The sequence below is a fragment of the Rhincodon typus genome, chromosome 5, assembly GCF_021869965.1.
Source record: "Rhincodon typus isolate 14 chromosome 5, sRhiTyp1.1, whole genome shotgun sequence".
Taxonomy (NCBI): domain Eukaryota; kingdom Metazoa; phylum Chordata; class Chondrichthyes; order Orectolobiformes; family Rhincodontidae; genus Rhincodon; species Rhincodon typus.
Window position 1 is genome coordinate 24,900,382 of NC_063336.1, and position 21,676 is coordinate 24,922,057.

A 21,676-nucleotide genomic window follows, 5' to 3' on the forward strand; every position below is an offset into this window, starting at 1 on the left:
AGGAGAAAACAGAGTTTACGTTTCGGGTCCGGTTCTGAGGAAGGGTCACTGGACCCGAAACATTAACTCTGTTTTCTCCTTCACAGATGCTGCCAGACCTGCTGAGCTTCTCCAGCAACTTTGTTTTTGTTCCTGAGTTATACAAAACTGAGCAAATTAGCCGCTGGTTGAAGCATGAGCCAACAACAGCCCCGAGTTACTTTGTAAAGCTGAGAAAGACATCCTGTTCCCTTTGATTCTATGCAAAACAAAAGGAAGTTCTTAAACTTTTGAAATCTTCTCAAGTGGCCTCTTAAATTCCCTTCAAGAACATCTGGTCTGGTTGCTGAATGCCCATAAACACCAACATTACAGCTCTGATGGGTCAATCCAATTTTTTTTATTCATTCATGGGACATTGGTGTTGCTGGTTGGTGGAGCCTTTATTGCTCAGTCCTATTTGCCCATGAGAATATTTGCCATTGATAAGCTGCCTTCTTGAACATGTGCTATAGGTAGACCCATAATGCTGTATTTTGACTCAGTGTCAGTGTAGGAATGGTGATATAATTGCAATCAGGATGTTGAGTGGCTTGGCAGGGGACTTGCAGGTGATGATGTTCCCAAGTAACTGCTGCCATTGTTCTTCTAGATGGAAGTAGTCATGGCTTTGGAAGGTGCTCCCTAAGGATCCTAACTTAAGAATTTGAGTAAAATGTAGGGGTGAGAGTCTGCTTCCAATACTGAAATGAGATCTGCACTCATTGCAGCTGACTACATCAGTTGTTAATAAAAGGCTCTGACCAAGTTTTGATTATGTCATGACTGCAGTCATTTCATTGATGAATTTTTATGTGCAAAGGGGCCTTTGATGCTTGATGATAAAACAGACCTAGAATGAACAAGAACTGTCTGAATTTATTTTACTGAACAGGAGTGGCTAATGTTGATTAAGATAATGATGAATGCATAATAAATCTGTTCAATTAGTAATAAAATAATCATCACCTGAATAAAAACAAAATAAACTGGAAATCTTCATCATGTCAGGCATCAGTCGAGAGAAATACAGAGTCAGTGTTTCAGATCTATGACATTTTATCACAACTCAAAATGCTAACTCTGTTTCTCGCTCTACAAATTCCACTTGACATACTGAATATTCCTGTCATTTTCTATTACTATATTGTCTACAGCATTTTGCTTTTGTATGAGTCTTCAGTAGGGTTTACTTTGACTATTTGCTTATAAGATATAACCTACATGAAACAGATTACTGTTCAGGCATAAGACCTATGAGAAACAGAGACAAGACTCAAAGTTCAAAATAAGCATTAAGTTCTTTATTAAAATTGAATGATGCAATAACCCTATTGATAATATATCAATAGTCACAAAAGAACTTACAAGGAATAATGCAAACAATCACCTAGCAACTGGTCACTTCCCTGCAAAGCAGTTGACAAAACTGTCCTGCTTAAGCACCAATACAGACTTTGCAATAGAGTCATACAGCATGGAAACAGACCCTTTGGTCCAACTCATCCATGTCAACCAGGAATCCCAAACTGAACTCGTGAAACTTGCTAGTATTTGGTCCATAACCCTCTAATTTTTTTCTATTCCTATACCCGACCAAATTTCTTTTAAATGTTGTAATTGTACCTGCCTCTATCACTTCTTCTGGCAGCTCATTCCACACACACACCACCTTTTGTGTTGAAAAATTGCCACTCAGGTCCCCTTTAAATCTTTCCCCACTCACCTTAAAACTATGGCCTCTAGTTTTGGAAGCCCCCCCTACTGTTTCACCAACAAAATTGTACTGCTCTATTAAATTAAACTACAAGTATCAGGGGCATCTAAATTGATGTTTAAATTATGATATTAGAGACTACTTGGATGATGAATACCTATTTAAACTTCCTTCATTTCATCAGTACTTTCATAAGTGTGGATGCCACATATGCCTTAAATATTGTTCACAGCAAATAACGCAGCAGCTTATTTTTGTGGGCATACACACATTTCAAAACCACAAGTAAATAATCAGACTATTTTAAATTATTGACTTCTTGGTGAATTAAAAACAACATTGTGGGATTAGGTTCTTAAGCAAGAAAGCCAACTTTGAAAGCATAAATCAACATCAGTTTGTCTCCCTTGTGCAGCTTTCAAAACATTTGTTAGTTAAACACATTTTGGCTCCATTATTTATGTACATGAAACTTCACCAAGGTACTAACTGGATATCAAACCAAAGCATTGTATTTTTTTGATAAACATTCTGTAAATATCACACTGGACACATTCAGTCACTGTTCTATGAATACAGAATTCTGTATTTCATTTAAACAATTGATGCTCCCCTCACCCACTCCACAAATCTCAACACATTTCATGTAAGAATATGATTTAAGACTGTCAAATATATTGCAAGGTCTTATATGGCCTACATTTATTGCTAAGAAACTGTGAAGTAAAGTCTGTTGATTATATTGGAATTCAGTATATTTTATTGAATGTATGATTGGTAAAATGTTTTATTTTTGTATCAAACTACATGAACTTCAACATCAAAAAACCCTTCTACTGCAGGTGCATAATTTTCATTTCCTTCCATACGAAGGTTAATAATTGCTTTATATCCATGTCCATAGGGAACTATGTTGACATTTCTGCATTATGTTTGACATTGGAATCTTTATATCAACAGTCAGCAGATGTTCATCCTATTAGTTTGAGCTGAATGTAAACTCAACTTGTAAGGATGAAAATACTAATCCACCACACCACTCATTTGTCTCTAGGATTCAATCCCTATACTTAGGGAGTGATTGCAATATCCATTATCCCTGGATGAAATATTACAATTTGAGCCAACTCCCTACACCCTTTATTTGTTTTCACTGTAAAAGATAGCTTTCATATCAGGCTGACGTACTTTATAAACATAAATGTTTTATATTATGCAATGAATGAGATATGTCATACCTCAGGGAACAGTCTACTCATTTAACATCAGGTTTTATAGTCTACAATGGTTTTACAGTATATACTTATGATCAGTGAGAGACTGGATAATTCATGTAACACTAATTAATAATGTATAATAAGAAAATAAGTAAATTAAGAAGATCAACTCAGCAATATATCATAGCAATTTAAGCAGTATGTTAACTGTTGATGAATCAGAAATCATGTTATTAATTTGAGCATTTTGAAGGTTTTTTAAGTATTCAGTGTTTTTGTCTTGTTAAACTAGGTATTTTTACTTGATCCATTAAGCAATGTTACTACACAGACCCAGAACAGGTAGGACTTGAACCTAGGGTCTCCTGCCTCAGAGGTAGGGCACTACCATTGTGTCACAAGAGCCCCACAGTCCAATCAGACCAGAGTGATTTGGAATATGGTCCACCTAAGTGAATGAAACAAACCATTATTTTCTTTTAATCATGAAGGAGAGAAGAAGCTTCCAAGCACAAAATTCTCAATTTAGCTAAGTTCAAAGGCATAACAGAGCATCTCGCACATGATAGTATTTAACCAGTTTATGATTCATACATCATCTAGCTCTTACACTTCATTAATGCCATGATGAGGCATGTTCAGTTTAGTCTAGGAAACACCATTTCTGCACTGACTGATGTTTAAATCCACAAAGAAGCATATAGAAGACAACTCTGCCCTTCAAACTTGCACCTTCTAAATATTGTGTACCTGCAATTTTCAAATTGAAATATAACCTTGTAATATAAAATTAGCATTGTCTTCAAAAGTTCCAAAATTAGTTATATTTTGAAAGAACATCAGGTCAATCAGAACAGGTGTTCATTGATATGGATTTTTTAAAGGCACACATAAGCATACAAACACACAGACACAAACAGAATAAACCCCTTCAAAGGATCAGTTAAAGAGATATATTTAAAATGACTTAATTTAATATATTTAATAAGATGTATGGATGCATTTTCCAATTAGTGAAGGTAAATTACAAATGCTTATTGATTAAATGATATCTGATTTATTATTGTCACATATATCTAAGTACAGTGAAAATGTTGTTTTGCATGCAATACAGGAAGATCATAACACACAAAGACCATAGGGTGATTGAACAGGGTAAGGAATTGACATTACGTTCCTCTGTATACTATTGTTAGGTAGGTGGAACCATAGCAAATGTCACCTGAAGGTTCAAGTATATATCAACACGATTCTTTATTATTCCAACTTAGTCACCTTATGAAACAATTCCAGTGGAGTTGTGAGACTGAATTGCTCTTTGGATGAACATTGATGGAATGTGGTAAAAGATGGATTATTATATTTCACATTCTTCATACATTTCCAGAGTGGCAGAATCAATATGGATTATGTCAACATTTTCTTTAATTCTGAAAATTGAAGTGAAAAGCTCAATTAGGAGAAGGGTCTAGGCCCGAAACGTCAGCCTTCCTGCTCCTCTGATGCTGCTTGGCCTGCTGTGTTCATCAGCTCTACACCTTGGTATCTTAGTTTAACTATTCCCTGATTTTCCTTGTTTACATGAATCACATTGTCCTTTAGAGGTCCTATTCTGGACCTTAATAATATCTCTGTTGTGTTAGAAAAAAATTCATAAAATTTATATTGCATCTTTAATGACAACAAGATGTACCAGAGTGCTTTAAAACCAACACATTTTAAAGTATAGTGCCTGTTTTAATGCAGGAAATGCAGCAGTTAATTGCACTGAACAAACTCCCATATACAGCAATATGATAGTGACCAGGTAATCTGTTTTTGTGATATTGATTTAGGAATAAATATTGTCTGAACACTAGGAATAATTTCCCTGTTTATATTTTAAATAGTGGAATGGGATCTTTTACATCATCCTGAGATGGACTTTATCTCATGTTTCATTTGAAGAATAGCACCTCTGACTTTGCAACATTTCCTCATTCTGTTAGAGTATCAGCTATAGCTGTAGAGCCTAACGTCCTGGAGTGAGACTTCAACACCTAATCTTTTGATTCAGAGGAAAGCAACCAACTGAGCCAGAGCTGACATTATATTGCACAGCATAATATACAATGCATAATATATGTGAAATTATATGTCAGCACACATTTTTGTTTGCACAACCTGATTCTCTGTAGAGTTTTTTCCAATTAAAAAAATCTTATGACTCTACTTAATAAATCAATCTTGCCTAAACAAAACCCATAGCTGTAATTGTGCAATCTGACTGTCTGTTCCAACCATTCATTTGATATATTCCTGATTTTTTTCACCATTTTTTCCTGGTAACTTAAATTTCAAGTGCCTAACTAACCTTTCAAACAAATAATCTAAAACAATTACATGTATCCATTTGTCTTTTGTGACTTTTCATATATGAATTTAATTTTTTTCTTAATGTCTCAACTTCTCCAAAAAGCCTTGATGTGGACTTGATATGTTTATCCAGAGGATAATTTTGAGCTGAATATGGAGATCACAAACTGCACATGTGGATAGTACACTATTTTGGATAGTGTCTCTCTACTATTCACTCCACAGTAGTGACCCCAATCCTAGTTTGGGAGGATTGTGATAGCTTCTGCTCAACATAACTTCAAAATTACATGAATAACAGCTAGAGGACATGGTTCAAAACCCTGATTCAGGAAAAAAAATGTTTCAGGTGTTTGTTTCAAAGTAAAGCTGTGTAAGATTCCATGCATTAAGTTCAGAAAAAGACAAAATTATGGATTTTGCTCCACTATCCCCCCGATTGGAAGTTATCAGGCAAATGTACAGACCCACGTGATTGGTTTGCAGGTGGGAGAATCCAAGTCACAGTAAAACAATGTTCATTAATGGAGTTTTTACATGTTTTAATGGGTTCCATCCTGCACTTAAATTCTTGTTTGAAACTGCACAGACAATTGAGCTCCATTTTCCCAATGTCCTAGTTGTCTCCTGCAAATCTACCTTCACTGGTCAGTATACATATTGGTATTCCTACAGTTTCGCACTCCATCTGGTTATTCTCATCAGTAACCTCATAAATAGAGCCCAGCCATTTTTTCACCACGTAAACCTGATGCTGAAATAGGGCAGGTCGTGTTGGATGACAACCTTGATGAAATCATTTTTCACAATATATTGTGTGAACTTATGAAAACGCTTAGGTAGGCATTCTTGCTCTTAAATATTGCCTAGTCTACCCCAGATAACTTTGGAAGGGTAAACTAACTCAAAGGTTTGAGTGACAGGTATCTCATACTGCTATGATGCAAGAACACAGGCGGTGTTTACCACTGAAAGGTTGTTGCTATCAAACTGACCCATTTATGTGATGAAATATCTGCCTATCAAACACATGGGTAATGTGGTGTATGAATTTCAGTGCCAGCATGATGGCAGGTATGTAAGCTGGTCATACCAAAATCTGGTGGATTGTATCAAACAGCATATCTCTTTTACTGTTCATGACAGACAAAGTACTGACTGCACCCAACTAGCCTGCACTTGCAAAACTCATAACACACAGTCCAGCATCAGACGTTATTTGATAACTGGACAACATTTAATAAATAATCCTGTATGTATGAAGAATTACACTGAAAACCAATTTATGATTGTCATTTGGGCTTGCTATATAGCATACTTGTATGTACTGGAAGGTACACATATTAATAGATAGGGCTCTAATCTTTGCAACAGAAAGGACATAAACACATTATCCCAGCTTCAATTTAACAAAATTGATTATGGCCATTTCCTGACTCATTTCTGAGAGCAATGCCTTGATCAATTAATGTCAATCTGTCTGGTTTAAAATTTAGACAAAGCTTGGCAGTTAACTGTTAACCAGTTTTAATAGGTGCACTCTTCCTACCCAAGTGTCCATTTGCTACCCAATCAGCACTCTCCTCTCATGCAGTATAAATGTTACTTTTCTCCTTGAATTGGTATTTTTGAAGATAGTGCTGATGGATGCAAGATGATAAGCTTTGACAAAAACCCTTTACAACAATACTCATGTTCTGTACTACTAAATGACTATATGTATACATAATTAATGATTAAAATGTAAGGTTTAAAATTCAACAACACCACACAATTAGAAAGCAAAATGCATGTTAAGAGTATGCTTGAAACCTTTTGCCTAAGTGATGTTTCTTGCTGCAAAAGTGCTTTGCATTAGGCTAATTTGGCCATATAATTGCAACTGAAAGTAGATATAAAGTAACTCTAATGGACACCATTTCAATATAAATCTTCTTATCAAACCACAGCACATACTAAATAAATCATGTCTAGCTTGGAAATCCTGCGCAAATTGAATATACTGCACTTTGGTCCTATAACAATCAACTTTACAATAAAGATAAAAGAAAAATACAGCACCTTCTAAAATTCTGACCTGAAACTCCGCATTTGTTTACTATTATTGCTGATGCCACCCAACCCGCTGGTTGTTTTTAACATATTTCTTTGTTTATTTTTATAATTCATTTCTGGGATGTAGGCATTTATGGCTTGACCAACATTTATCACCATCTGTTCTGAGGAAGGGTCACTGGATCCGAAATGTTAACTCTGATTTTTCTTCGCATTTGTTGCCCATTCTTAGTTGCCTTGTGAAGGCAGTGCTGAACTGCCGTGTTCAACTGTTGCAGTCCACATGCTGTCAGTTGATCCACAATGAGTTCCAGGATTTGCCCTGGCCACACTGAAGGAACAATGACATATTTCCAAGTTAGGATGGTTAGATGGAAGTGATCGTGGGTTTGGAAGATGCTGTCTAGGGAGGCTTGGTAAATTTCTGTTGTGCATCCTAAAGATGATACACCCTGAGGATCAGTAGTGGGATCATATGTTTGTGTATGAAGCAAATTGTTTTGTCCTGGATAGCATCAGGCTTCTTGAGTGATGTTGGGACTGCACTCATCCAGGCAATTTAGGAGTATTCCATCACACTTCTGATTTGTGCCTTGCAGACGATGAACAGGCTTTCGTAAAGCACTTTGGTAAAGTGCTTCATTCCTAGCATCTGACCCTGTTCTTGTAGCCACTCTATTTATATGGTGAGTCCAGTTCAATTTCTGGTCAATGGTAACCCTCAAGATGTTGATAGTGGGGATTCAGCGATAATGATGCCACTGAATGTCAAAGGGTGATGGTTGGATTCTTTATTTGCCAGGTCAATGCCTGGCACTTGTGTGGTGCAAATGTTACTTGCCAGTTATCAGCCAAACCTGGACATTGTCCAGGTCTTGCTGCATTTGAACATGGACGGCTTCAGGATCTGAGGAGTGGGGGATGATGCTGTAGAGCGTGCAATCATCAGAGAACACCCCCAATCCTGACCTTACCATGCAGGAAAGGTTATTGATGAAGCAGCTGAAGATCGTTGGGCCTAGGACATTACCCTGTGGTGCAGCGGTAGTGTCTCTGCCTCTAGACAGGGACAGCTGGATTCAAGACTCCAGATGCCCGTCGTAACATTTCTGAATAGGTTGGTTAAAAATACCTACCCTGAGGAACTCCTGCAGAGACGTTGTGGAGCTGAGATGACTGATCTCCACAACCATCATCCATATGTGCCAGGAATTATTCCACCCAGCAGGGAGATTTCCCTCTAATTGACTCTAATTTTGCTATTTTATAATAGAAATGGAATTGTGCATTGTTAGTATATATTTATTTATGAAAAATACAATTTTTGGTCAAATCTCGGCAGCGTTCAATTAATTGAAATTTGCCGACGTTATTTATGAATCATTCAAACGAGAGAGAACCCTCCCAACAGACTTAATCGGAGAAATTGCTGACGGCTATGTAAATAAGAGGTTAAAAAGCTCAAAAAGATTGTGCCTAAACCCAATTACAAATTGATGTTCAACGAGTTATCTTTGTCTCCGTTTCAGAGTTAGTTGTTGCTAGTTCGGCTCCGGTTCCATCCAACTCTCTTTCTATCGCTACCTGTTAGATTCACCGCTGAATGTGCGCCTCCCCTCAGCTCCTGCTTCATCCTCGGCCAAGTCCCGTTTTATTCGTCGAGATCTAGGTGCCAGGAACAAAATGTTGTTTGCAGCCGGCGGATATTTGCTCAAGGCACCCAAAACGGGTTTCAATAAATGTCGCCATATGTCTGCCTGTTAATGTCATCAAAGCCATATGTGCACTGCTTGTAGAGAGATGTCTACTCTAGTACAAATAAATACTGAATGTGCTGAGATTACCATTTCTGCTGTGTGCAAAACAAACATAAGGAATACTGGAGAAACTCAGCGTCTGTGAGTATCTGTGGAGAGAAAAACAAGTAGTGTTCCGAGTCCAGTATGATTTTTACTTCCGAACATGGGTATGAGTCTGGTTGTTATAAATCACAGCGGATCAGACAGCATCCATAGAGAATACTTTCATCGTCGTTATTTGCAGAAGGAAAAAAACAAAGAACTGCGAATGCTAGACATCTGAAACAAACATAAAGAGAAATTGCTGGAGAAACTCAGCAGGTCTGGCAGCATCTGTGGAGAAAGAAATAGTTAACTTCTTGCGACCCCTCTTCAGAGAAGTGAAAGGACTCGAAACATTAATTATTTTCTCTCCACAGATGATGCCAGACCCGGTGAGTCTCTCCAGCAATTTCTATTTTTGATCGTCATTTAAAACTTTGTTGACTGAAAAAAAGACAAGGTTGAATCAGCTCACACTCAAAGTGATGCCATTGCATGTACAGCACCATAAAACAAAATAATAACCGAAAGAACTGCAGATGCTATAAATCAGAAATGAAAACAGGAATTGCTGGAAAAGCTCAGCAGGTCTTAGCAGCAAGTTTGGAGAGAAATCAGAGTTAACGTTTCGGATCCAGTGACCCTTCCTCAGAACTCTGATTTCTCTCCACAGATGCTGCCAGACCTGCGGAGCTTTTCCAGCAATTTCTGTTTTTATTCCATAAAACAATATTTGCTCATCTCTTAATTAGACAATAATTGGACCACAGTGGCCAAAAAAAGGAGCTGTGAAGTCCCGTGGCTGTTTTATATATATATATATAAATGACTTACACCTTATCATGGCTAAGCTGCAAAACCTACCAACCATCCCTTTCTTTTAAAGGAAACCCTACGGGCATGAATTAAACGTTCGGGTTTCAATGCTTCTGACGCAAGTGTAGTTTTTTTTGTTAAACTGGAGATTGCTTATCGAGCCTGCAGAAATATTTCAGCGATGGAAGGCTGTCTCCTCCCGCCAGCTGCCGCGACCGCGCCTGTGCAGCGTGGACGAGCGCCGGTCAAGCCGCGCTCGCCCTCCCCCCAACCTCGGGTGAGCGGGAGCGCGCCGGGCTCCGCTCATGCCCATTTTAGTCAATGCTTGGCGCCGCAGTCTCTGAAGGGTTTTATTTTGGAGTCTCTCTCTCTCTCTCTCTCTGTCTATCGTGCGCTTCTTGTTTGCCGAGAGTGGCCAACTTCCCCAAGAGTCTGCGAGCGGGACGAGTTTTTCGTGTGAAGGAAAAGTTTCGGTCAGATCCTCCGCCCGTGTCTGTGAGTGAGCGTGCCGGACAATTCCGAGCGCTTTACCGGGCGGGAGAAATTCCCGAAGGAAGTTGAGCGGGAATGAAGGTGGGGAAGGGAGGGGGTGTGGGTTAGTGTGATATTTGTTGTTGCTGGGCCGGCATTATACCGATGAGTTGGAAACGGGAACAGGGAGGGAGTGAATGCTCTGGTAGACCGGCTCCGTTCTTCCAGAGGCACCGGCCGCTCTTACCAATCCCCCGGGTCCGCATCCTGCATCTCGTGCTGAGCTTTTCCAGCAATTTCTGTTCTTGTTTCCTGCATCAGTTGCGACCGGTTTGCAATCGGTTCTGAGGAAGGGTCGCCGGACCCCGAAACATTAACTCTGGTTTCTCTCCACAGATGCTGCCGGACCTGCTGAGCTTTTCCAGCAGTTTCTGGGGTTTGCTTTTGTTGCAATCTGAAACTTGCAGGCGACCATCGGACACAGTTACATTGCAAAGTTGCAATCATTGATGCTTCAGAGCCGTCGTCTCCTTCCTGTTTTGACAACTCCGACTTTCAGACTTTATTGTGTTGAAGATATATTGTTGTTTTTGTTGTCAGAAAGGGACTATGCTCAGAGTTTCAGGGTGGAGTCTACCGGTGCTGTAGCGCACTGTGATGTTTCTGTTCATTTTTCTTTCCCAATAAAAGGCTTTGCACCATGAACGGCACACCAGATGACCCCTGGGTATTCAGCTTCTTCTTGGCGAATACCACCTCCGCTCCTTCGCATTACGGTTTCACCAACGGAATGGAGCCGCTTTCCAATCAGACCGAGAGCTGTGACAATTGGAAAGAAATCCACCATTTAGTCTTTCACGTCGCTAATCTCTGCTTCGCCATCGGGCTGCTTATTCCCACCACCATTAAGATCCACATGGTGCTCCTCCGTGCTATGATGAGTACGGGTAAGTAGCGTCTTGTAGAGAATGGGAGTGGGGTAAGAAAATTGCCGAATACAACTCAACCGCCTTTTTAGTTTGATGTAGTTTGCACAGTAAGATTTAGTCACAGAGTCCTCTAAGTTCAAAGGGGCTGTAATAATGACCGTTCTAAATGAACTGAGCGGATTCTCCCTATTCCCTTTTTAGCTCCAACTTCTTTCGAAATTAAGGATCCCACAGACTAGATAGAATGTGGAATGACTAGATACACTGTGGAAGCAGGCTATTCGGCCTATTCGAGTCCACACCAACCCTCCTAAGAGCATTCCATCCAGACAATCCTACACCCATCCAACCCCTGCATTTTCGAAGGCTCATTCACTTAGCCAGCACACTTTGGGCAATTTAGCATGGGCAATCCACCTAACCTGTAGGAGGAAACCAGAGAATCTGAGAAAACCCACGCTGACACAGAGAGAATGTACAAACTCCACACAGACAGACACCCAAGGGGCAGTGCTAACCACTGAGCCACTTTGCTGTCAAGTCTGAAGCTTGATACTTGTTGGGTGTGAAAATGAAAACTTGCCTCGTTTGGCATAATTGGTTTTTAAAATATTCCAAGGGGTGTAGATGTTGCAAGCAAAGCATTTGTTGCCTGGCCCAAATTGTTTGTGCAGAGTGTCATTTCAGAAGGCATTAATGTCAACATCTGGGATCCCATTTAGTCCAGACCAAGTAAGGATGGTAGATTTCCTTTTCTTAAAAAAAAAAATCCAAAAACAAAACAATGGAAGATGCTGGAAATTTTGAAACAAAAGCAGAAATTGCTGAAGAAACTCAGCAGGTTTGGTAGCACATGTTAACGTTTAGGGTACAGTAACACTTCTTCAGAACTGAAAGTAGCTAGGAAAAGGTGGCATATATGCTGAAGACGGATGAAGAGGAGCGGGGGGGGGGTGCGGATGTTGGTGGAGGAGAACACTATAGGTGGGGATGGAGTCCAGAGAGAGAGCGAGAAAACAGCAGTTAGGCAGACAAAAAGAATGGATGATGGTGAGGCAGGAAGAAAGAGACCTTTCTTCCTAAGGGGACCTTTAGTAGGTGAAAATGGTTTGGCTGCGATGGGAAAGGAAGTCTGAGCTGATTTCAATCAATAAACTCTGTCATCTCTTACAATATACATTTTGGTTTTCCCCTTAAATTGATCCTCCTATGAATTGAGCTGAATGGAAGGAGAAAAGCTTTGCAAAATGTATTTCTTTCCCCTCTGCAACACTAAATGATATTTGTGAATCAGATGGGTTTTTAAATGCCAGTTAATCTTTATATGGTACCATGACTGAGACTAACTTTATCTTGCATATTTATTATTTGTTTTGACTTTATCACTGTCATGTCAGATGGACCAGTGGGCCGAGGAGTGGCAGATGGAGTTTAGTTTACTCAACCGTGAGGTGTTGCATTTAGGTAAGACAAATCAGGACAGGAGTTGTACAGTTAATGGTAAGGCCCTGGGGAATGTTTTCGAACAAAGATACCTAGGGGTGCACGTGCATTGTTCCTTGAAAGTGGAGTCAAAGGTGGGTAACGTGGTCAAGAAGGTGTTTGGCATGTTTGCCTTCATTGATCAATACGTTGAGTATAGGAATTGGGATGTCGAGTCGTGGCTGTACAGGCCATTGGTGAGGCCACTTTCAGAATACTGCATTCAATTCTAGTCTCACTGCTATAGAAAAGATGTCCTTAGACTTGAAAGGATTCAGAAAAGATTTCTAAGAATGTTGCCGAGATTGGAGGTTTTGAGCTATAGGGAGAGGCTCAATAGGCTGGGGTTTTTTATCCCTGGAGCGTCAGAGGCCGAGGGGTGACCTTATAGAGGTTTATAAAGTTATGAGGGTCATGGATAGGTGAAAAACCAAGGTCTTTTCCCTAGGATAGCAGAGTCCAAAACTAGAGGGTTTGGGTTTTAAGGTGAGAGGGGAAAGATATAAAAGGGACCTGAGTGGCAACTTTTTCGCATGCGTGCATGGAACAAGCTGCCAGAGGAAGTGGTGGAGGTGGATACAATTGTGACATTGAAAAGGCATATGAATAGGAAGAGTTTAGAGGGCTGTGGGCCAAATTCTAGCAAATTAGACTAGATTAGTTTAGGATATTTGGTTGGCATGGATGAGTTGGACTGAAGGATCTGTTTCTGTGCTGTATAGCTCTATGAATCTATGTACTGAGATCCGGTGGAAAATATTGTTTTGCATGCTATCCTGGCAAATCCTACCATACATAAGTGCATTGGGGTAACAGAACAGAATGCAGAATGTAGTGTTACAGCTACAGAGAAGGTGCAGAGAGATATCAATTTTAATCATACTATATAACAATTATCTAATAATATGTTAATTGAATGCCTTGATGGAATTTGAACGTGTGTCCCTAGGGCACTAATGTGGGTCTCTGGATTACAAGTCAATTGTCATTATCGGTGTGCAACCACTTCCATTTATAAGAACTATGGCATTGTATTTTTCTAATCAACCAGTTCAGAGATGTTATTACACACCTCTGGAGCAGGTGGGACTTGAACACAGGCATCCCGGCAACTGTACTGCAAGAGGACCTCAAATACGGTATATCATGGGGTACAATGTAGAGTAACAAAGTCCATCCTTCAGATGTTGGCATGCTTAGTATTTGAAGTTCGTGCCAAGGGAGTTGGGGTATCAAATTGTCAGATTAGAAGGATATGTAAGGAATGATGGCTATGGAGAAATGAGAAACCAGGTCTCAGAAGAATGGCAAATGTAGATAACCAGACCCACAGGATAGGGCAGCTGATATGTGGAAACTGGACAAATAGCTGAAGAAATTGCCATAACATGGAAGTTAAAGGAAACTTTAAACACTCTTAATTCTTTTGTCATTATTGCTGTGATGTTAATACCTGTTATTTGTATTCTGATATGCATATGACTGGCCATTCTCAGCATGGTTACTGCCACTCATTCATCTACTATAGAAGTTGAGTCTAAGGAATAATTTGGAGAGTTCACATTGTTTGCTGTTTAACTGCCAACAAATAGAACTTAAGAACTCTGCAAAGCTTTCAATGCAAGCTAAAAACTAATGAAGCATTTTTAAAAATTTTCATCCTCAGATTCAGTCATGTGTACCCCGAGTTTTAGTAATTTTAAACTTCAGCAAATACAGTGGCATCAATAGAAATTTAATGAGGTGCAGTTTCTGTTAAAGCTGTGGTACTAAACAATTTGGGTAGTTTTTAATAGCATGGAAATCTGACAGTGGAATGTGGTTCTATAAGGTCATATCCATGTTTTCCCCTGAATCAAAATTTTAATGTGCTTGGATTTATTCTGTTCACTGACTTGTTATGGTGTATACTGTAGAATGGATTGAACTAGTAAGATGGCATTGACATGCTAAATTCTGCTTCACATGGCCCTATGTACTGTCAACTCACTTTATATGGGATACTCGGTTCCATTTTGTAGTGGAGCCCAGCAATTAGTCCATAATCTTTTTCCTCTGGTATTATCTGACAAAGTGCTGAACAAAATTCCATTCATGTCCACTCACTGCAATAGGTGCCCTTGTTGGTTTATTTAACAGAAAATGCATGCGTTTGCTTCTCCTAGGATTTCAGTTGAGGTGACTGTTGGAGCACCAAAATGTTCAACCCACACATTTCTGCTCGTGCATAGCCCACCAAATTATATGATAAAGCAGTCTCTAGCTATTGCTTTCTTGGATTTTAGTAAGGTTGAAAATTCTGTATAGCAAGATAATTACAGATATATAGTTACAATTTATAGATGGTAATTGAAGCTGGCAAGTTCTGATGATAAAGAAGGGAGTTTAACCTAGTAGTTTATGGTGTAACAAGAACTGCTCAATAGAGCTACTTGCCATTCATCCTCTTATTCAGTCCAACCTGGAAATGTCTGCAGACAATTTTGTCAGTTATTTTAAATGGGTTACTTTGTTAAAATAATAGACAGATTGATTGCCTTTAGAGTTTGTATAATTATATCAGTTGTAGTAATTTATAGCTGTGTAACTCCATATGTTTTGTTCCCGTTAGAAATTTTTCTTGTACTTGGCACCTGTGTAAGAATGTTTCTTTAATAGAAAAGTTCCGGTTGATTAAATTTAATTTTTTTTCTTTCACAGGCTGTGCACTGTTCATTGTGTGGGCAGTGCTTTACCGATGTGCTTTAGACATAATGATCTGGAACTCTCTATTTCTTATTCTCAACATGTTGCATTTCCTTTATCTGTTGTACAAAAGGAGGCCTGTAAGTACAGACCACTCCCTCTGCTATTTGTTTTGCATGATAACACTGTTTTTGTATTCACCTAAAATCCTGATATATGTTATTTTTGGCCATCATGAGTGCATTGCAAGTATGTTAGCAGTGATAATCACACTTCTTAGCTGTTTGCTTTTAATCTTTTAAGTGTAAAGACTTTGCTCAGTACTAAGGTTTTGAGATTGCAGTGAAATGCTGGATGGAGCCAACATCCAGGATAAAATAATGGTAGACCTGACACTTGTTGGAGAAATAGCTGTCTTCTAGTTTGACAATATGTCATGATATGATCAGCTGCCTCTTGTCTAAATGTTTGGATTATTCCTTATCAAGTTGAAGAAGTTGAACCAATTTTTAAAGCACTAATTATCAATAGTTTCTCTTTAAGTTAAATCTTCTTGATATTTTTGAAGGAGCTTTGAAGGCAAAATTCCCTCTTAAAGAATATTTCTTATTTGGAGTACAAAATACAACAATGATAATGGGAGGATTTTACAGTCAATAAACTTTGGGCCAGATTTTACTATGACAGTAATTACTGTGCTGTCAGACAACTGAAACTAGCAATGATGTTGCGAGTTTGGACCTATGCAGAAAACATAAGGAAATTTAAAAGTTGCTGTCACTGAGTCAATGCATCTCTATAGGTTTGCACTGATTGCAGTGTCCATTGCAATTTTTATCTTTGCTGTTAAACCTTTTAAGAAAATTACACCTTGAATGAGGTGTACCTGTTTTTTAATTATGCATTAAATTCATAATTATTGTTGTACACCCTTACTGGCCTGAAAAACTAACCTTTTTTATTTATGGAAAGCTAAATTGCTCCACAAGTATTTTTTTTAAATCTACAATTTTAGAAACAGGAGTTTCTTCTTTTTAGAAGTTGATTTATCTTTGTAGAATCTAAAATAATAACTTATTTTGCTGCCTGAATATTTAATTTAAAAGAGAAGGAGTGTTTTAACCTGTTGATTTGCTATGTGTGTATACAGTATGTTATTTAGATTGGTGGCCTTCATGCTTTCTGACATGGTTGCTGCTGCTGCATCCTACAATCTCTTGACCTTTCCCATTTAAACTTTAATTACAAACTGAAACAGAAATTGCTGGAAAACTCAGCAGGTAGCATCTGTGGAGAGAAAGTAGAGTTAACCCAAAGGGTCACTAGATCTGAAACATTAGCTCTGCTTTCTCTCCACAAATGCTGCCAGACCAGTTGATTTGTTCTGGCAATTTCTGTTCTAGTTTCCAATTTCCAGCACCTGCAGTTCTTTGCATTTTTTAAAGCTCTAATTACATTTGGGAACATGGAAATCCCCATCAATGAGATTGCTAGATCTTTATGGTAGTTTATTTTGATGTCAGTGGCAAGAGTCCTTGCTTTTCTGTTGACCATAAAGTCTGGTCATTGAATTTAAGATGATCTGACTGCACATCATTCAATATCCAGAGTCTTATTCAGAAAGTACTTGCTGCCTTGAAGCAGAGTTATTGATTGGAACTGCAACAGGGTGAAGCTGCATTACTCAAAACAAAACAACTCTTCTCCGGTCACAGGAGAAGTTTTGGAGAAATGGAAGACAACTAATGTGGTACCATTATTCAAGAATGGAAGAAAGGATAAACCAGGAAATTACAGGCCACTCAGTCTAACTTTGGTGGTGGGGAAACTATTGGAAGTAATTCTGAGGGACAGATTAATTTGCATTTGGAGAGGCAGAGAATAATCAAGAACTGTCAGAATAGCTTTGTCAAGAGCAGGTCATGTCCAACCAACTTGAATGAAGTTTTCAAAAAGTTAGCCAGTTTGTAAATTAGGACAGTGCTTTTTGATGTAGTTTATTTGGATTTCAGCAAAGCTCTTCATAAGATGCTGCATGTGAGTCTGATAGCAAAGGTACAAACATATGGGATACAAGGAAATTTGGCAAATTGGGTCCATAATTGACTGAGTGGCAGGAAGTAGTGGGCAGTGGCTGAGGGGTGCTTTTCTGAATGGACATCTGTGCAGTGGGTTCCCACAGGGGCCCTTGCTGTTTGTGGTTTATGTAAATCATTTAGAATCTAGGAGTGTTGATCTGTAAATTTGCAGATGATACAAAAATTGTGGTGTGGTAAATAATGAGACAGATAGCCTTTGAACAGAAGGGTATGGATGAGCTGATCAGATGAGCAGATACATTCTATTTTGTTAAAAAAAGCACACAATTTATAGACAGTCAGTGTGGCATTTTATAAATTCCTACTTTAGAAATAAAACCAGTCTGACTCTAAACCAAAGCACAACAGATTCTAAACAAGGCCTGACACCTAACATGCATTGTCTGACCTAAAATGTCACCTCTTCTTTACACTGAAAATCTTTAGTTCTCTTAGGACAGTGACTTGAAAGGAATTCAGGGATTTATATATACGTATTAATATACGTATTTATATATACGTATTAATCAGTAAAAACCAGCTTCCTCGAGGAGGGGCGTGGGATCAGAAATGCCGATCATTTTCCTCAACCAAGGATTCGCCTCCACTGTGGTTGACCAGGCCCTTAGCCATGTCCAACCCATTTCCCGTACTTTTGCCCTCATCCCTTCCCTTCCCTCTCACGACAGTCATAGTCTCTCCTTGATTCTCACTTTTCACCCCACCAGCGTCCACATCCAAAGGATCATAAGCAGTCATTTCCAGCAGGATGCGACCACCAGACACACAGTCCTCTCCCCTCCCTTGTCAGCATTCCACAGGGACTATTCCTGCCAGGACACCGTGGTCTATATCTCCTCCGCTCCCAACAGTTGCCCACACCCCAGGGACACCTTCTCATGTAATTGCAGAAGGTGCAACATTTGCCTGTTTGCTTGCTCCCTCCTCCCAAGGCTCCAGACACACCACAGTGTTTTATGTGCATTTCACTCAATCTAGTCTGCAGTATTCACTGCTCACAATGTGGTCTCCTTTACACTGGGGAGATGAAACACAAACTGGGTGACTGCTTCGCGAAACACCTATGTTCAACCTTTAATGAGCTTCCAGTTGCCTGCCACTTCAGCACACCAGCCTTTTCCCATGCCAACATGTCTGTCTTGAGCCTTGAATCTCAGCACAAGCTGGAAGAACAGTAATTCATGTGGGACCTTAAGCCTTCAGGACTCAGAATTGAGTTCAATAATTTTAAAGCCTGAACACCACCTTCCATGTCTTTTACCCACCCCCACATCCCCAGTCATGCCATGACTTGGGTAGCTTTAAGCACAGCCAACCTATTCTCACTCTCTTAGTCCTCATTATGAGCCATCAAGCTTTTCTTGTTCCCTGGCTTAATATCAAAAATTCCTTTGCCTCACTTCTCCCACCTCCTCCTCCCCCACCCCATCTCTCCTGTCTGAGCTCCATCTCCATCCCCTGCCCATCATCAAGATAAATACCACTTCTTTCTAGAAGGGTCACTGGATTCAAAGTTACTTCTGTTTCTCTCTTCACAGACCTGCTAAGTTTCTTCATCAATTTGTGTTTCTGTTTCAGACTTCCATCACACTCAGTTCTTTGTTTTATATTAAGTTGGAACTTTGTAAAGCGTCTGTTAGGCTGCAGCTAGAGTGTCCAGTCATGGAATGGGGGTGATGCTAGCTGGGGTAGGGAATTTTGTGCCTCTGTAGGGAAAGTGGCCATTTGGCCCCATGAGCCTGTCCTGACATTCAGGTGTGGGGGTGGGGCCTTGCTGACCTGCAATCAACTCTAAGCACCTTTGAACCTGGTACATGTAATTTTGACCATTCCATGTGGTCAGCTACTATCTTCAGAAGGTTTGGAGTGAGATGTATTGTTGTCCCTTCTTGGAAGTGGGGTAAAGATGTTCTGAAAACAAGGGTCCCATTTACTTCTGTAACTTATAAAAGAATATTTACCACTCAGTGGCATTTGTACAAATATATTTTTCCAATTCACATATGAGCTTTCCTTTTTGTACAATCTGCTTCAGTATTTCTTTTGCCTACCGTTTTTTAAAAAAAAAATTGACCTGCTGGATCTGTCTTGATCAGTCTGAGGTATCTCCAGTTGAATTCACTTATGTTGGTTACTTCTGTACACCCACTGTTGGAGTTGCCAAAGGTATTTTTGTTAAATGGAAGTTTATCACTCACACCCAACAAAAAGGGTTATTCTTCATGCCCTTCTCCATATAACTCAGTAGCTTCAGATAAGAATTTGCTAAACTGTTGAAAGCGGCTGCTAACTGTCAGATTATCCTTTGCTTTGAATGTTCTGGATAATCATTTTCACTGGTCATTCTGGTGTTTACTTACTGCATCTCTGCAACTCTGTTTTTGTACAGTTAAATTAAACATCTGTCATTGCCTTAGATCTCACTAAAGTCCTAATTGAGACCTGGCATCGTACACTTTTTAAATTCAATGATATCAGAATCCTGATAGGAACTGCAAAAGGCCATTTAGTCTTGTGAGCCTGTATTACCATTGACTGAGATCTTGGCACATCTGAGAGTTAACTCCATATGCCTGCCTTTGATAATAGAAATCCAAAAGAAATGAGGCCAATATATTATTAACAGAAATCCTACCAATCTCAAAATTAAAATTGAAAATTGACCAGCATCAACCACAAGATGCAAATACTTCCAAATACCCTTTGTATTTAGAGATGTTTCCTAATTTCACTCCTGAAAGGTTTAGTTCTAATCTGTGACAATCTGTGATCTATTGATCCTTAATCCTGGATTCTGCAACCAGAGGAAATAGTTTCTCTAATTTATCAATTTCCCTCACTATTTGAAAAATTTGATCAAATCACTCTTTAACCTTCTAAATGTCCAGAAATGGAACCCTCATGATTTAACCTATGCAATCCAGGTATTATTCTGGTAAATCTACACAATGTTCCCTTTGAGGCCAATGAGGTGTTGTTCCTAAGGTGTGGTTTGGAACTGCTCAGATACTCCAGAAATTATTTAGACAGGGTTTTGTATAACTGCAATGCATGACGTCTAATCATTCCATTAGCCTTTATTTTTGATTTTCTTTTTGCACCTGCCTGTAGTATATATTAATAATCTGCATATCTGGACCCCAGTATTCTTTTGGCATCCAATGTTCCAATCTGGATGATCTCACCTTTGATTCTATCGAAAATTATTTGGCATGATTTTGTGTACACTTATTTAATCTGCTAGCGTTTCTTTGTTATTTCATGTTTTCGTCCAGGTTCCTTACAATGCTACCTGTGTTTGATTGGCAAACTTGCATGGGCAGCTTTCTATCCCATAATCAAAGTTATTAATATTTATGGTGAACAGTTGAGTTCATGGTACAGATCTCTGTGGGATTCAGTAGTCACATCCAAGTAATTAGAGTGTCTACCTATCCCTACTCTCTTGTCACTTGACTTTTTTTTTAATGCAGAAGTGCTTCCCTCACTGATATCTAACCAGGTCAATTAGTTTCAGATTTAGCTAACAGTCTTTTATGAGAAACTTCATGAAATGCCTCTGAAATTCTTTTTAAATAATATTTGTAGACATTTCCCTGTTTATTAGTCACCTCTTCAAAATAAATCAATCAAATTGGTTAGCCATTTACTAGCCGTTACAAGTCCAAGTTGGCTGACTCTGATCAGGAAAGTTTCAAGATGCTCAGCCATACACTCTTTGATGATAGCCAATGACAACTGATGCTAAGCTAATTGGTCTGGAAATCCACGGTGACCCTCTTTTTAATAGTGAGGAGACATGCAATTTTCCAATCTGAAATCAAGAGAACCTTTGAAGAGGTATGAGCAATGTTCACATCTGTTTTCTCTAAACCCTGGGATGAAAACCAGCTGGTCCTTTCATACATAGCAGGAACTGCAGATGCTGGAGAATCTGAGATAACAAGGTGTAGAGCTGGATGAACACAGCAGGCCAAGCAGCATCAGGGGA

General features: G+C 39.1%; 1 protein-coding gene across 5 annotated transcripts in view; it reads left to right on the plus strand.

The window, feature by feature from the left end:
- The window catches only part of bves (blood vessel epicardial substance), a 45,730-nt gene that overhangs the window by 6,371 nt on the left and 17,683 nt on the right, over positions 1-21,676 (plus strand). The window contains exons 4-7 of one of the 5 annotated variants that reach the window (XM_048597390.1): positions 2,033-2,057; positions 4,439-4,471; positions 11,226-11,437; positions 15,602-15,726. In XM_048597390.1, coding sequence (XP_048453347.1) covers positions 2,033-2,057; positions 4,439-4,471; positions 11,226-11,437; positions 15,602-15,726 — 395 coding nt within the window. Of the gene's footprint in view, positions 1-2,032; positions 2,058-4,438; positions 4,472-10,268; positions 10,593-11,180; positions 11,438-15,601; positions 15,727-21,676 lie in introns of those variants that run through there. The other 4 variants (XM_048597388.1, XM_048597387.1, XM_048597389.1 and 1 more) reach the window with 4 other exon arrangements.